The sequence below is a fragment of the Tursiops truncatus genome, chromosome 20 (genome assembly GCF_011762595.2).
Source record: "Tursiops truncatus isolate mTurTru1 chromosome 20, mTurTru1.mat.Y, whole genome shotgun sequence".
Lineage (NCBI taxonomy): Eukaryota > Metazoa > Chordata > Mammalia > Artiodactyla > Delphinidae > Tursiops > Tursiops truncatus.
The window spans coordinates 35,043,045-35,059,575 of NC_047053.1; the positions used below are offsets into that span (position 1 = coordinate 35,043,045).

A 16,531-nucleotide genomic window follows, 5' to 3' on the forward strand; every position below is an offset into this window, starting at 1 on the left:
GGCTGAGTTGCCCCGAGGCATGTGGGATCTTCCTGGACCAGGGCTTAAACCTGTGTCCCCTGCATTGGCAGATGGATTCTTATCCACTGCACCACCAGGGAAGTCCCTGAGGACATTGTTTTTAATAGGATACCCTCTCAATATTCTTAAAGTTTGATTGGATTTTATTTACCAAAATTCACTACTTTTTACGAACGCATCCATCAAATGAGTTTAAGTAGTATTTTAACTACATTGTGTTTTCAGAGGTATATGCTTCATAGCGTCGATTTGAGTCTTGAAAGCATTGGATCACACAGCCTCCAGGAAGCTAGTTAGAATAATAGCCCCCTGTAAACACTGGGGCATTGTACGTCTGTCTTATCTTGACGCTCTGGAATTAGCTGTCTTGGCACAAATTGAACAGTGTGAAACATATTTCAAGTTTCTAAATAAAATCTAATCACAGGATTCTAGGTTGTATTAGTCTACAGAGTAGCAGAGCCAGAAAGAACCACAAGACATTATCTTCCTTACCCTGCTTAACTAGTGGTGAGGACGTTCTGCCCGTAGCTGCGCCTCTGTAGTTCCCATCTCTATTAAGTCCAAAGAAAAACACCTGCCTGGTGGGCTTCTTTCCCATTCAGAGCAGGACCTCTGATTTCAAGGAATAAGCTAGAGGAAGAGCCATGAGAGGAGCTTACGTAAATTACATCTCAAAAGGTAGTGATAACTTTGAAGCCTAAGTGGATAGCAGGATATGTCAGAGTATTTTAACAAATTCTCCTCTTAAAATCTGGTGGCTCTTGGATAGGCTCTTAGTTCTGAGTAGCTTTTAGGGTGCAGTTTTCTGTTAATTCAGCAGGAAACTATGGAACTAGACGGAAAATAAGTTTTTTTGAAGGCAGAAGCTGTGTCATATTTACACACGGTGCTTGGCACATAGTAGATGCCCAGTAAATGTTTGTCGCAAGATTGGAAGGAACCTCCACCACTTAAGCCTCTGCGCTCACCTTCTCTTTTCTGCCCGTCTCCCTGCGCTTCTTCCTCCCGGGTCCCCCCTCTCTCCTTCTCCTTCTGTGTTTCTTACTCTTTCTTCTTTCCCCTTTGTCCTTCTTTCTTTCTTCAGGCCCTTGAATGTCCATAATATGAAACTGAAGTGTACATTTTGTGATTAATGTATAAGTTGAATAAAACTTTATGCTAAGTGTTCTTCTTTGACCAAATAGGCAAGCTGAACATTCCCTGTTTCTTCTAAAGGAGTACAGCCACCTAAATTCACTTAAGTTTTTATTTTTCTCATTAAAAGTAGTAGTACATACTTATTAAAGTATATTAGAAAATATGAAAATTGAAATGATCTATAATCTTATCAATGAGAGATGACTACTGTTAACATTTTAGCACATATTTTTTTAATTCTATAGTTTCTTAATATACATATAGATACTATGCATAAGTGTTTATACGTTCATGTATATAGTAAAAAAACAAAAGTTGGGTCTTTACGCTCTGTTACAACCTGCTTTTTATTTTACTGTATTATGTCATTAACAGTAATATCATTTTAATGGTTGTATAATAGTCCTTCTTATAAATTTGCTGTAATAATAGCCATCATTTATTATGCACATGTATGCTGAGTACTATCTTAAATACTTTACATACATTATCTCATTTAATCAGTATAACCTTTACAGTGGTCCTGTTAAGGATGTTATCTCTATTTTATTTAGCCAGTTCCCTTTTGGACATTTAGATGGTTTCTATTTCCAATTTTTCTACTGTTATAAATAATACTGTGACAAACAACTTTGTGGCTAACACAGCCATGATTATTTACTTAGGATAAATTCCTAGAAATGGGATTATTAGGGCAAAGGGATGTGTATAGTTTTAAGACTTGGTGGTATGTATTGCAAAATAGCCATCCACATACACTCTTACCAGCTGCGCGTGAAAATACCCATTTTCCCAACCCTATCCAATGCTAAGTAAAATCATTGTTGAATTAATAGGTGAAAAATGGTTTCTTACTGTGTTAATTTGCACTTAATTGCTGAGTAAGATTGAACATGTTTTTTCATATGCTTGTTGGGTATCAGTATATTTTCTTTTCTGAATTGCTTGTGCCTTTTCTGTATTCATCTTGCCATTGCAGTGTTTGGCTTTTTCTTATTGTTTATGATAGCTCTTTATATATATAGCTCTTTGTATATATTTAAATATATGGGACCTTGTCTAACACCGATGTTAAAATCCTTTTCCCTGGTTTGCATCTGCCTTTTAGTATTGTTTGTAATGCTCACACTGGGAAAGCGCTGGATGGTGGAGTTGGACACACCTGGCTCTGCCGCTCACTAGCAGTGTGACCTTAAGTGAATTATGCAACCCCTGTAGGCCTCTGGTTCCTTGGTACTAAATAAGGATTACAATAGTACCTGAAAGGATCCGAGAAGGGTTAGCTTTTAAAGAAGAAAAGGGATAGGTCTTTTAAGGCTGGATGAAACCACATTTAGAGTATGTTTTGGTGGGGGTTAAGGCCATTGCAGGAACTGACACTGATTGGGCTGTTTCTTTGCAGTTAAAGAGAAGTGAGGTAGATCTTATCTAGGGAAGCCGACCAGCCCTCAGGCAGGGTTTCCTGGGATGGTGTGGACATGGGGTGAGTTCAACATAGAATAATTGTTGATTCTCTTTGTACCAGGCACAGTGCTCAGTGCCGAGGGATACAGGATGAATTAAGACCTGTTTTTTGCCCTCAAGGAGCTTACAGTCCAGTGGTAGTGATGATGATGATGATGATAATAGCAGCACTAAAATGCACTGAATGTCTGCCATGTACCAAATACTGTTCTAAGCACTTTCTTCGAATTTCTAACTTATTGCAATAACCTATTATTATTATCTTCATTTTTCAGATGAGGCTCAGAGAGTAAAGAACTTGTCCAAAGCAGTCTGACTCCAGAAACACACACTTAGTTACTCTGATACAAATTTAATGAAGCAAGTAATAAAATGGAGGGATACGCAGGACATCATGAGGGCAAAGAGCACCACCCCAGAGTCTGGTTCTCAGCTTCCAGAATCTGTCAGTGTACCCAAGCAGATGAGGGCCAGAGGGATTGATCTGTGCTAAACAATCTTAATAATATATAAATAAAGTTGCTAATTTACAGTGAAAAGCCTGAGTGACAAGTGCTTCCGAACTCTTACGTTCTTTGGTCTGAATATTCTTTGCCTAAAATAAATTTATATGAGAAGCTAAATTATAATCACAAGATCATCAGGGACAGAAAATTACAGCAAAGGAAGGTAATTGAGTGATCTTAATTGTGAGTACCATCCTTCATGGAATCCAAGAAGCCATCAGTTTTAAGACAAACCTCATTTATCTATCACTAAGAAAATGCTGCAAATTAAAGAATGACACGTCACCGTGTCATATGGTGTATGTCAGTTTCACAGATGTAAATATTTGGGGGAAAAGGCATGTCTTAGAATTAACTAATACTTATTTATAAATATTAATCAAGAATCTACTAAACGGGGCTACTGTAGCGAACAAGACTGAAATAGTCCCTAGATTCACAGAGCTTACAGTCACGTTGGGGTGATAGACAGGCAAGGCATAACAGTGGTTTGGTGATGAGAGCATAGTAAGTACCACTAAATGAAGTTGGTTAGAGTTTGATGGATGGGGGGAGGAGGGGAGGCAGGGAGTATAATAAGACACGGTACTGGAGAGCAGTAAGCAAGTACCGCATCACAGAATAAGCCATGTAAAAAAGTTTGAGCTTTATTCTGAGGACAGTGGGACGTTCTTCAGTGGCTTTAAGCAGAACGTGACACATCTGAAAGGTCGCTCTGGCTACAGTGTGGAGAGTGGATTGGAGGATGGGGAGCAAGAATAGAGGTGGTGAAACCAGTCGGGTGGATATTGCAGTAATCCAGGTGAACGATTGTAACGTGATGGTAGGCCAGATATATAGATGCACAGATTTCTGATGCTGCTCCAGGATATTCATAAGCAGACTGGGGTGCTTGTCTTCATTGGCCAGATCACTTTTTCCTTTGAAAGTTCAAAAGACAGCTAAGTAGCCGAATTCCTGCTCTTTCTATCTTCCCTGCAGATTCTGTCTTCATTTGTTATGTGCGTTCTTCAGACTCATTACAGTACCGTTTCTTATCATTAGGTTAGCTTTATCTGTATGTAACAGTTAGGTTACATCATAAGATGTATTGACATATGTGCTTTCTAGTTACCCTGATGGACTTAGCTGTTAGTACCTCCTCCAGCCACCCATTTACTAGCACTTCCTTAAAGTGGGACATTGTGCAGGTGGTTGATTTCAAATGTTACATTTTGATTTTTCCTTGTTTCAGCCTCATTGTAATCTTACTTTGAGGTTTCAGGGAAACCTTATCATCAGTCATTAGCACAGTTAGGAGATGGGGCCTCATGAATAATGAGAGTTAGAGTTGGGTGGGTTTATGTCTGGAGTAACAAATGTGGAAAATTTGGTAGGACATCAAGAAATGGATAAAAGATTACTAAGTAGTTAAAAGGACCCATTTAAATTTGAATACATGGATTTATGGTAGGCCAGTTCTAATAGTTTTTAGTCTTTCTGCGGCAAATCATTATAGCCTAGAAGACTACAAATGAAAGATGGATGATGAGAGAGATCCAGGACTGGATCCGGGTTTGAGCACATAACAGAAAGTTACATGTCCACGCATTAAGTAAACTGTCAATGAATAAAGTGTCTAGTGAACCTAGGAAGTGATTAGTGAATTAAGTGGAGAATGTTTGCTTGTATTAGACTAATAATTCAAACATTAGGTCCTTAGGCTCTGGTTCCGCATGGCTGTTAGCAATGAAGACTGTTAACTCTGGAGAGTCAAGGAGGAAGGGGTCAAGGGGATTGATAGGTTATCAAACAGGTGTGCTTTTAAAACATTTTATTATACAAGTAAATCATGTTTAGTTTAGAAAACAGGAAGTACATATAAGCATCAAAAATAGAGTAAAATAAATAAATAAATAAAAAAAAATAAATTTAAAAATAGAGTAAAATGTCACTCATAATCCCATTATCTAGAGACGATCACTGGTAACATTTGTTGTATTTCTTTCCATATGTTCCTACACGTATTTTTCATTAAAAATGGATAATACCATGCGTACGTGTTCATAACTTGCTTGTTTTACTTAATGGACTATAGATAATAGATTATAGATTTTCATGTCAGTAACTACATTTCTATACTTTTATAATATTGTTTTTAGTGGTACTCTCCATTAGCTGGGCATACCACAGCTGATTTAATCAATTCCATTTAACATAGAATTTGAAGTTTTTAATTGGAGGAAATGGATTAAAAGGAAGGAACACAAGCCAGGACAGAATTTATCTAGAAAGATGTGTGTGAATCACAGTGAAGAGCCTAGCAGTGGCAGTGATTGAATAATGAAAGGTAGGAAGATAAAAGAAATATTATAGTCAGCAAATAGTACCGGTAACTATGGAGAAAACTGATCCCCCCTGACGGTTCGATTCAGTCTCTCATGGGAAGTGAGGAAAAGTCTGGTTTCCATGGAAGGAAGCAACAGGAGATGTCAGTTTTCAAAGGCAGAGAGAAGAAATAAGGACTACAATATGGATAAAGGGGAGTTTGCTCGTAGTGTTAGAAGGAGTCCCAAAGTGGAGGAAAACAGTAAGAAAATAACATTCCTTTGTGTGTTCAGGAATGCACAGAACGTTGAGGTGTGAAGCGCCGTTGTTTTACGTGTCTGGCGCCAGACTGCAGAGTTTTAAATCCTGCCTCTCCACTGACTGTAGAACCTCCAGCAAGTTTCTTAATTAATTTTCTTAATAGCGTACCTACCTCATAAGGCTGTGAGGATCACCAGAGGTTAATAAGGTGTCAAGGGATTAGAACAGTGCCAAGCACACACTAAGACTCCATACACAACAGCTCTTATTTATACAGAGTAGAATAAGGACACCTGTTAGAAACAAAGAGAGTAACAATTGAAGTGAGAGCAAACTCTTGCAGCAGGAGCTACAGTAGAGATACAAGCGACATTCACTGAGCATTGGTGAAGGAATTGCTAAATACAAGCACATGGTCGCTGAAGCACACGTGGACAGGTATTCCGCACCGCACCACAGCATTCTGGATGCAGTGACCATGGACGTGTATGTCCAAACATCATTTTGTTTCTCCCTATGGCCTGGGGAGAGAGGCAGGCAGACATAGCATAGAACTAAGCAGTAAGCCCAAAGGAAAGTTAGGAAGTTTAAAAATTAAGCCCTTAGAACCCAAACCTAATTTCCTCCCTAAGTGCCCTTAGAACTAGGGGGTTTTGTTTCCTTTTTGGCTCATTTTCCCAGTGGTTCTCCACCAAGAACGGTAGCCTGCCGCTCAACCCTCCCCACACCCGTGGGCATTTGGAAATGGTGTGGGGACATTCTTGATGGTCAGAATTTCTTGGGGGCATATAAGTAGTCTGGCGCCAGGACCGCTGAGCGCTCTTCAGGTGTGCAGACAGCCCCACGTAATGGAGAGCCGCCTGCAGAGCTGTGTTGTAGGGTGAGTCAGTCCAGAATTTCCCCAGATAGCAAAGCGTAAGCCGCATTCTAAGGATTATGTTCGAGTAGACGTGCGGAGACTTATGTCCTCCACAAGACATTTTCAGCAAAGTCCTACTCTGGGTTGGAATGTCAGAAATTGCTCACAGATCAGCTCGCCTATGCTTAGAGGCAGAGATTCATCTGTGGGCTTGGTTCCCTGGAACACAGGAAAGCCATTTGAACACTTCGTCCTGTAGGATGTGGAAGATCACTACTGTAGAAGCCCTTTTTGTTCTTTTAACCAAGCCCAGATGGTAGGTTGTAAGTAAGTTTTCGTTGTATCTGCTCCTTTTTGTGAAGTCCCAACCTTGGGGAACTCTGTTATGACTACTAGAATATAATATGCCATAAGGGAGAGGAGTGGTAACCTCCTTTTTTAGTATGAGGAATAGCTGGGGCACATACTTGCCGCCTAGTGTGTTAATCCTGTTTTTGTGTCTGTGTTCGTCTCAGGAGAGAAACCCTTTATCTGTGAAATCTGTGGCAAAAGCTTCACCAGCCGCCCCAACATGAAGAGGCACCGCAGAACTCATACAGGCGAGAAGCCCTATCCGTGTGATGTGTGCGGCCAGCGGTTCCGCTTCTCCAACATGCTTAAGGCCCACAAGGAGAAGTGCTTTCGGGTGACCAGCCCCGTGAACGTGCCGCCTGCTGTCCAGATCCCACTCACAACCTCCCCGGCCACCCCAGTTCCTTCTGTGGGGAGCACCCCCACGACCCCCGCCCCTCCCATCAGCATGAACCCCGTCAGCACGCTAACCCCTCGGCCCATGCCCCACCCCTTCTCGCACCTTCACATCCACGCACACCCTCACCACCCACACCACCTTCCTATCCCCCCAGTCCCTCACCTCCCCCCACCTCCAGCTCTCTTTAAGAGTGAGCCTTTAAATAACAGGGGCCAGGGTGAGGACACCTTTCTGCGGCACCTGGCAGAGAAGAACAGTTCAGCCCAGCATCACTAACATCCATCTCCTTAAACGTGTTCTCCGCGAGTTCCGTGCCCCGGTGTGAGTTTGCAGAGTGGGGGTTGGTGAGCGTTTCTGTAGCTGTCAGACTCTCCTCAGCCTCCACCCAGAGCTTTGTCATTGTCTTGGTGAATCAGCGCATCCGAGGGAGTGGACGAGAAGACCCTGAGCTCACGGAGGGAACTGTCGAACCAGGGAACCACCGAACTAAAGCCCAATTTGCTTGCATTTTCTGGTGACTTTTATAAATTTCAAATACTCAGACTTGTGGAATTTTATAATTTCATATCAGCTGATGAGGTATGCTTGCTTTTATATCCTGGACTTCTCCTCAAAGAGGGGACAGGCCTGGTTTCCTTTGTACTAATCGGGAAGGCTGTGACATTAATCCAGAGCATTAATTGTATCACTGTGTATCGTAACATTCTTTTCAGCTTTCGGTGCTGGCTTCGGAGTCGAGCTAGCCATGTTTCACAGTATATCAAGCATTATAGAGAAAGACAGAAATTTTCTTCTTTGTGTAGCTCTCCTAATGCACTCTTTATTTTACTACAGAAATTATTTTAGAGTTTTTGTATAGACTTCTTTAGTAGTCTGTTTCTAAAATGAAATGTATTTCAATAAGCAGTGTAATTTTTTCAGTGTAGCTGGACCTATGTTGTAAAATAGAAAAAATTTTTATAATCATCAAAATGTGATTCTTAAAGATGCATATAACTTCTATAGTTCAAAGTTATTCTTACATCCGTACAACTCAAAGGTGCTTCAGAGACTAGATGTATCTGAAAGGGTCTCCAGACCAGGTTACTGCGAAAATGAGGTTTTGCTTTCGGAATCCGGCATAAGTCCTTGGTAGTTTTTTAATCTCTGCTTAACACTCGGGGGCCTGTTAGGCTCACGGACATGCTGTGTCCTCCATGTTTCGTTCGGTTCAGTTAGTACGTTGAATGGAATGATTTGCAGAGGGTTGAGCCTTTTCCAGGGAGGTCACCTGAAGCTGGCCTGTTTTGAAAATCTGAGTAAAGCTGCTCGCCGTCAAGAGGAGGACGTGGCGGAGGCTGTTTCCTCTCAGTCACGTCTCGCTTCCCCCAGAAATGTGTTCAGGTTCAGCCTCTGTGGGACGACCAACTGAAGTCTCCTAATACACTGCTCACTTTAAGGTTGCTTTATTTTTCTAATTGTCACAAAAAGATAAAATAGTACACTAAAATCACAAACATGATGTTGCCTGATAGCGGCTGAGAAATTCGGATAAGAACACAAATTGGTTATGACTTTTAAAATGTCTCTTCTATCCATGGATGTAGTCACAACTTCGAGCTATTCTAACACAGTTTAAATTGTGGTGAGAGGGAGAAAACGACGTTTTGCTGCCCTGTCCTCTGCAAGCGATGATGTGATAGCAGCCTTCTTGGTGATAAGGAGAGCCGCAAATGGGGCAGGTTTGAAAGAGTTTGGGTAACTTCTAAAGAGCATGGTCAGTCAGGAGCTCATTAGAAGAAAGGCTGAACAGAAGGGCTGACAGATTGGTTATATTTAACTGATCACATTTATCCAGACTCAGTGTAGATAAAAATTTTGTAATTTTTCATCTCAGCGAACTGAGTTTCAAAGCGAGGTCTTTCTTTCTCCCTCTCTCTCTCTCTCTCTCATTTTTTTGATCTTGAAATTTCTTCATTTTTCTTTCCTCAAGGTTTTAAATCTTTGCCTGAATCAGAACCCTGACTTTTATTTATTTTTTGATTTTTAATATTAAGTGTGCAGATAGACTTACAGCACTTTTTCTGGCTGATTAGCTCTGTGGTAGGAAAACTGGAACTCTTTCCATTGAGGTTAAGTCCCTATTTTTAAAATATCGCATTCTCTGTTAGCTTTTTGGTTTAATATTTCCAGATTTTTTTCCTTCTGATTACTGCCTTTGTCTTCTATAATGAGCATAGGAGAATTTGGGAATGAGGCGGAAAAGTATCTCAAGACATACTTTTCCTGTTTCTGGATGTAACTTCTAAGGAATGTGGTTTTAAATATTTGTATACATTCTTGGAACACTCAAGTACCCAAACCAATAAGAAAAGTTAATTCCTTATTTATGACTGTTATATCTTTAGCGGCTGCCTCCCCTTATTCACACAGTCTCCTTGGCGTTCCATGACAAGTTTGTGGATATACCATGTGTGGACATACCATTATTTCATGTCCAAGCTTGTAATATTAAAATGATGTTCAAGATGTAAATTACAGCTTAGTTAATTGGTTATACCTTATTTTGTTCTAAATAAATTTACAATATTGGGCAGCAGTTCTGAATTCTAGACTTGAGACCATTGAATCAACCATTTTACGAGGTGTACTATAATTACACACTGGAAAATTCAGGTAGTCGTATTTGATTTTCCATTCAAGTGAATATAGCCATAAGAAAATAGCTACTACATAGGAAAACCAATATTAAGCAAATAATCACCACCACCCTTAACAGAAGCAAAGAAAGGATTATCTTTTTTTCAAAATCAGCATTGTCAAACAGTACATTTCTTAGTGAAATGTATTGTGGAACAATCTGGAAACTTCCAATTTTTTTTCCCTAGGTAAGCATACCCTCCCTGATTTGGGGTTTGTGGTCTTCGGGAAAACTGCTCAGAATATAATGACTCCTCACCAGTGTCATATTACATATGCCTAACGAAATGCATTAAGAATATTCATACCATTAATGCTTCTGAATAGAAGAACTGAAGAATTAAGCCTTAAACATATACGTGCATCAGGTTTAACACGCTTAAGACTCAAACTCAGGGTTAAAATTTTGATTGGGGTCCTTTACTAAAATAAAAGTTGCATTTATATATGGTGTGTTCCCTCCCACCTATAGTACAGCACCCTGTGACTTATTCAAGACTTATTAACTACTTGTTATCTGTTTATGAAAAAAAGAACTGGGGAGGAGTTTGAGTTCTCAGCCCTCATCTGTACTTAAATTTTAAAGACGACAGAGGCCACATTTCAGCATTATATAGATACCAAATTGAGGCTGTTTCTCCTGACTTAATTCTACTGTCTTCAAAGGCTTGTATCATTGCTAGAGTTAAGACTTACTTGAAAATTCCCAGCTTGAGTTGTTATTGCTTTTTAAATTTTTTTTGCACTTTTCTCTTCTTTTCTCATAGATTTATCATTCAAATATGAACTCTTCCTTAGCCTGAATGAAAGGCTGCTCGTTGCTTTCTCAAATTGAGTGGGGCGGGCTCATACTGAGTCAGACTTTACATCTGAATGAAGAAAATAAGATGAACGGTTTAAAAGCACGTGGCTTCCTTTCCGTGTATATTTGTGATTTGATCCTTGTTTTTAGCAAGCAGGGAAGTCTCCACATAAAACTTTACTACAGTAGTTCAAAGTAACCTTTGCAAATCAGTTGTGTATACTTTTACAGTCTGCCGTTTTTCCATTAACCGTTCTAAATTAATGACTGAGCGTGGATATTACCACAGTTGTACCATCTTTTGTAAAACTACATTGGTTGAAAGTACCTTTTCATCGCGGTTAGAATGCTCCCTATAATTATTTTTTAACATCTTTATTGGGGTATAATTGCTTTACAATGGTGTGTTAGTTTCTGCTTTATAACAAAGTGAATCAGGTATACATATATATATGTTCCCATATCTCGCTCCCTATAATTTGACTGTCCCTTATATACTAACTGGAGGCAAAATACTCGGAAGAGATACTTGTACACTTTTTCTACTTCTTGAAATTTTTTTCACTTTTTATGTTTTTGAATGGATATGCTTGTTTAGCTTAATTTTTATTTCACTGGAAGTTTTAAATCTTAAGAACATCAAGCAGAAATAGAACTCCATTGCAGACGTGTATTATATTTACCACATCTTGAAGATTTCCGTTAGTGAAACACAGAATGGTAGGTGGGGTTTTAATTTTAAAAAGAGAGAGAGAAGAAAACTAAAGTTAGAGAAACCCATCTGTTTGAGCTACTGCATAGAAGAGACAACTTTTATTACATCGCTGATCCACATATGAACATTTCGATGCTGTTGCAGACTGTATGGGAAGTATTTGATGAAAAAGGGATGAGTTACACCTAAGAATTTTATCAACTATCTCCCATTACAAAAATCAACTCACTTGGAATTCTTCAGACTATAAAATTGAGCAAGTGAATATTGGGTTTTAATTTTCATTTACCTAAACCAAGATAGGAAATTTCCCAAAAGATCATTTTTTTCAGGAATGAAAGGTCATTAGCCACTAGAGATACTGGCATTATTATGTACTAGTGACACCCTAGCTTACCTGCTTCTGTCATCTGTAGTGTTTATAACACATAACAATGACCTTCCAACCCTGGACGCTACCTCGATAAAGCAAACCAGAGATCCTCTCTACACTTTCTATGGAAGCCATAAAAGTTGCCATCGATATATCTACTTTCATAGTTCTGTACTTTTATACTCTCTAGACTTTTTATAGACTTTGTGATCAGATCTTTTTGTCTTAGAGGATAGGTTTTGCAAGATTCAAAGGAAAATCAAACTCCTTGGTTGTCCCAGCTCTGAAGCCTTAGCCTCAGTAAATTTGTTTAAAGAACTAGATAATGTACCACTTATCAACTTTTTCATTAAGCTATTTTGCAGAATTGCATATCGGGAAAACAAACTTCTCTTTCTCATTCCCTAAGTAGAAGCTATATTGTTGTAAGAAGCTACTTACAAAGCGGATTTCTACCTTGTTAGACTCTGTGTATAACTTGATAATATATGTCTCGTCATAGTGTTCCTGGAGTTGTTTTTATTTCCTTATGACAGATTAGTGCGTGTACATCTCTCACTCATCCTGTATTATCTCACTGCAGCTTCAGTCTCTCTCACTCTGTTCTTGAGTGCCTTCAAAAAGCCAGCATCATGGAACATTCTTTTCCTGATCTAAATCCTACCTCTGATTATTCATCCTCCATGAGTATTGGAACTCACTCTTATTCCAATTGATTTGTCTCTACAAACTAGCTCTAAAACCTTGGATGTGAATTTTTTATGTATTTCTGTTTTGCTCCCCCATGTCACTTTTAGATTATGTTTTAAACTTTTATGTATATCTTATTTCTTCACGTATTACATCTCTAGTGATGAAAGGCTTTATCCTTATCGTAACTGCTCATGTTCCTTTCTTTCACCAGAAAGTAGATGTTCCTTTCAAATTAAAGGTCATTGAGTATCTCTTTTGAACATCTTTTTCTCGTCTTAGTCTTCCTGAAATGCCTCCCCTTTCTGATTAAGGGATCTAGATTGCTGCTCTTGCTATGCCCTGTTCTGATACGCTCTCTCTCTTTGAGAAACATTTGGCCAGGTTGTACCCATAATGTTATTTTAGTCAAATCAATTTAAAATTGCTCTCTGGGTTTATCAGAAGTCCTTTACTGATGTTTGATCTGCCTCTCTCATCCTTCTGTCCCTCAAAAACTTCCGGTTACTCTCTTCTACTTGTTCACATCTAATTAATTTTTAAAATATCGTTGATACGTAGTATATGAAGGATGTCATAAAAAGGAGGTTTCAGTGTGTTCTCCATGTGATATGAGCACCTTATTGATAAAACATTGTAGCGATTGGCTCATCTTTCACGGTCAGAACTGCAGTTCGTGCTGCGTACAGGTGTCTTGCTCCCTTTCAGTTCTCTTCCCAAACTGAAAACAGATAGACCTCATTAAAATGAGGAAATCAGATTGCTTTTTTTTTTAAGTGCATGAAAGCTATTGAGTTGAGTATTTTGGCCTTAGTCGAAATTTTTCCTTTCTGACTTAAAACGTCATGCCTCTTTCCTTAAAGTGGATGATACTAATACTCAGGTTTTCAAGGCTAACTAACAACCACGTGAAGTGGGAGTCTAAGAAGGCAGCTGTTAATAAATTCTTGTTCCTTTTATCTGGCGACAGTATGTTATGGTGGGATGGTGTGATATTGTGAGAATGCTTATGTTTGATAATGAATAAATTCAAGACATTTGAAGATGTCACTGGTTGTTTGGAATGGGAATACTCGTTTACAAAATGCAAGAAGTAGATTTCTACAGAAATAAGTGACAAGAGTTTCTTGTTGTTTGAAATCTTCTTGCTTTAGTATGCCTTGATAGTCCCCAAACCTAGAAGTTTGCCTCTTTTAGGTGGTAACTGGCTACCTAAAGTAACCACTTTGAATCTGTGGCTTTTCTCCTGGGACTCTCAGGCAGCACAGCAGTGGGAGCCGTGCGGGGAGTGGGGGAGGGGGGCGCTCACACCTGAGGAGCCACATCCCTGAGACAGACTGTTGGCTTGTTTCATGTCTTTGTACATAGGAGACGTTTGGCACGAGTATCAAAGGTCCTTTGCCTCTAAGAAGTATCTCCTCCACCTTCTAGTTTCACACCATTTGAGCTTCCCTGGTGAGATCAGGGATGTTACAAATTACTTGAAAATGATTTTGGGGATGGGGCAAGAAGAGGTAGGAGCTGAATTTTGCTTAACTTTGGAAGGAAATCTGGAACTTGCATTGTTGGTTTTGATCAACCAAAGAGCCTGTCTCTAGAGCGGATGTGCCAAAGAATCAAGTTGTTTCTAAATATCCAGCTCCTCTGAGCACACACAGCTTCCTTCTTACCTGACTTCTACAGGTGAAAAGGGACCGTGTGATCACAAGGCCAGAGACACCAACTCACATTCTGCGTAGGACTTGAGGCTGCGTTTAATCGCATTCAGAAGCTGGTGGGAAATATTTTGTTCTTTTAGAAGCTCCAGCCCATCCTAGAAGTATCTTTTCTGTGCTTCATTATTCAACTCATTAGACTTGTTCCAAAAGTAAAAAAGGAAGAAACCGTGTGGCGTAGTTTTGGTGTTTACTGCTGACGTTGTATCCCCAACCATATCTATGCAGCCTCTGAAAATCAGATGAATTCTTCTCCATCTTCCATACGTTCGAATATGCATCTTCCTCTTGACATGGGCAGCATGATTCTGCTCCACCAGCAGTACGGGCTTTGTCCACAAGGGAGCAACAAAATACTTTAGCTTCTTTATTCTTGCCTTCTAAAGAAAGATCCCGCTTTTAAGTCTCTTATAGAATATTCTCTCTAGGCTCAATATTTATTTATAGATCTTGGTTTTTAAGACATTTTCCCTTATTACTAAGTGCTCAGCCTTCATGATGGAAACAAAGGTTGATATGTAGGTCAGAGGTCCTTGTGGGTCAGGCATCTGAATTAGCCTTTTTACATATCGGTGCCAGAGATTGAAAGCCAGAACCTTCCCATGGGGGATCCGTTGTGTGCTAAGTGCAGAGCAGGAAGGCCACCCTCCTCACTTCTTTTCTCCCAAGTCCCACCGCCAGTGCAGGGCCATTACATCTCTGAGAAGGACACGAGCGGCAGGGGTAGCTCTGGAGTATGAATGAGGAAGTGCTTCTTACCTTCTCTGCTCCAAGCAGATGTCTGTTACAGCAGGGACCAAGTCAGCGGGGTCAGCCCTGTGTCCTGACCTGTAGGGAGTCCCCTGCAGCAGCCGCTCCTCCCGGGTAGGATTCAGTGTGTGTTCCCTCTGTGTCAGTTACTTGTCTTAGGGCTCCTAACTGTCATCAGCTCTCTGACCACAAGTTTTGTTTGTGCTCATAGCAGCACCTTCCTCACAAGACGCAGGTCAGCAGTCAACTAAGAGGAACACCAGACCCTAACTGTTCAGCCCGTAGAGCCAGGAGGCATTTGCACCTGGAATGGCCTTGCGAACAGATACCTGCCTGGCCCTTTTTCCCCAGCCAAGTCTGACCCTGAGCAATACAGACAGATAGAGGCATCCACTTGTAACCCCAGCACTTGGCAAAAAACAAAACTGAAGCTGTGATTGGTTTAGGTAACAAGGGGGCCAGGTGTAACTTGTCTGTCTGTATTTTTGTTTTCCCCAACAGTACTGAAATCACTTGCACTTTTCCTCTTTTCTTAAAGAAAAAAATCCAGTTTGCTTGCCAGGAGTTGTTCAGCGTTAGGTTTACAAAGCTTGTTGTTGAATGTTGAACATTTGTCCAAAGGAGTTTGACAAAACAGAAGCTGCTTGGTCCCTGTTCTGCCTGCTAGGTCATAAGGATTAAGGCCATGTAGCTGGGGTACTTGTGTCAAGTCCAGAAGAGGGCAGTGTCCCTCTCCTACCTCTGTGAGGACGCAATTGAAGGTGAAGGTGGACTCATGTAGGACAGGTACCTCTCGTGCTGCAAAGAAGTTTAGAGGAGTCTTTCAGTTGGGGAGGTGACAGGTAATAGGACAGGATCTCGTAAGATGGGAAAGATACTGGGGAGAGGAGAGCTGCTTGGCCCCAGGGAACCGTAGGGAGGGGGAACCAAGCTTCCCTCCTGGGTCCCCAAACTTGCCCAGCTTCCCTGAGTCCTCTGTATTCTAGCATCCTGTCAGATCCCTCAATGTACTGATTTTCCCCCCTTGTGTTAACTATACCAATATTATTTTTTTAGCAATTGAAATGCACTTTTTAATTTCAACTCAATCATGATTTTAAGTATAAAAAATTTATAGACTGTTAAAACTACTTTTTTGTGTATTTTTAACCACTTGATGTAGCATTGTTTATTTTATTCTTATGAGACTCTGGTACAAGGTGTGCCACTTCATGATATTTCTGAGATGCTGGGCCTTTGGATGTGTACGGTAACCAACTTAATGCTAATGTTCACAGTAAAAAAAAAAAAAAAAGTAGTCATATCCATTGTGTGTATTTCTTCACTTCATTTCTTCCTTCCTTATCCTCATGTGACCGTCCTCATAATAGGCTGGCCAGCCCACAAATCCTGCTGACCTCTTTATGAAGGGTAACATGTTTTCAAGGCTGCTGGCCAAAGTTAGAGTGATTAGTTCTCTTTTATTCTGTGCCGCCTGGCTCAGTGCTGATTGGTTTCA

General features: G+C 40.2%; 1 protein-coding gene across 3 annotated transcripts in view; it reads left to right on the top strand.

Moving 5' to 3' along the window:
- The window catches only part of ZNF652 (zinc finger protein 652), a 70,330-nt gene extending 54,000 nt beyond the window's left edge, over positions 1-16,330 (top strand). For all 3 annotated transcript variants that reach the window (XM_019924922.3, XM_019924924.3, XM_073797336.1), the window contains one exon: positions 7,074-16,330. In XM_019924922.3, the coding sequence (XP_019780481.1) occupies positions 7,074-7,585 (512 nt within the window). In that variant the 3' untranslated portion in view covers positions 7,586-16,330. The remainder of the gene's footprint in view (positions 1-7,073) is intronic.
- Positions 16,331-16,531: the final 201 nt, after the last annotated feature.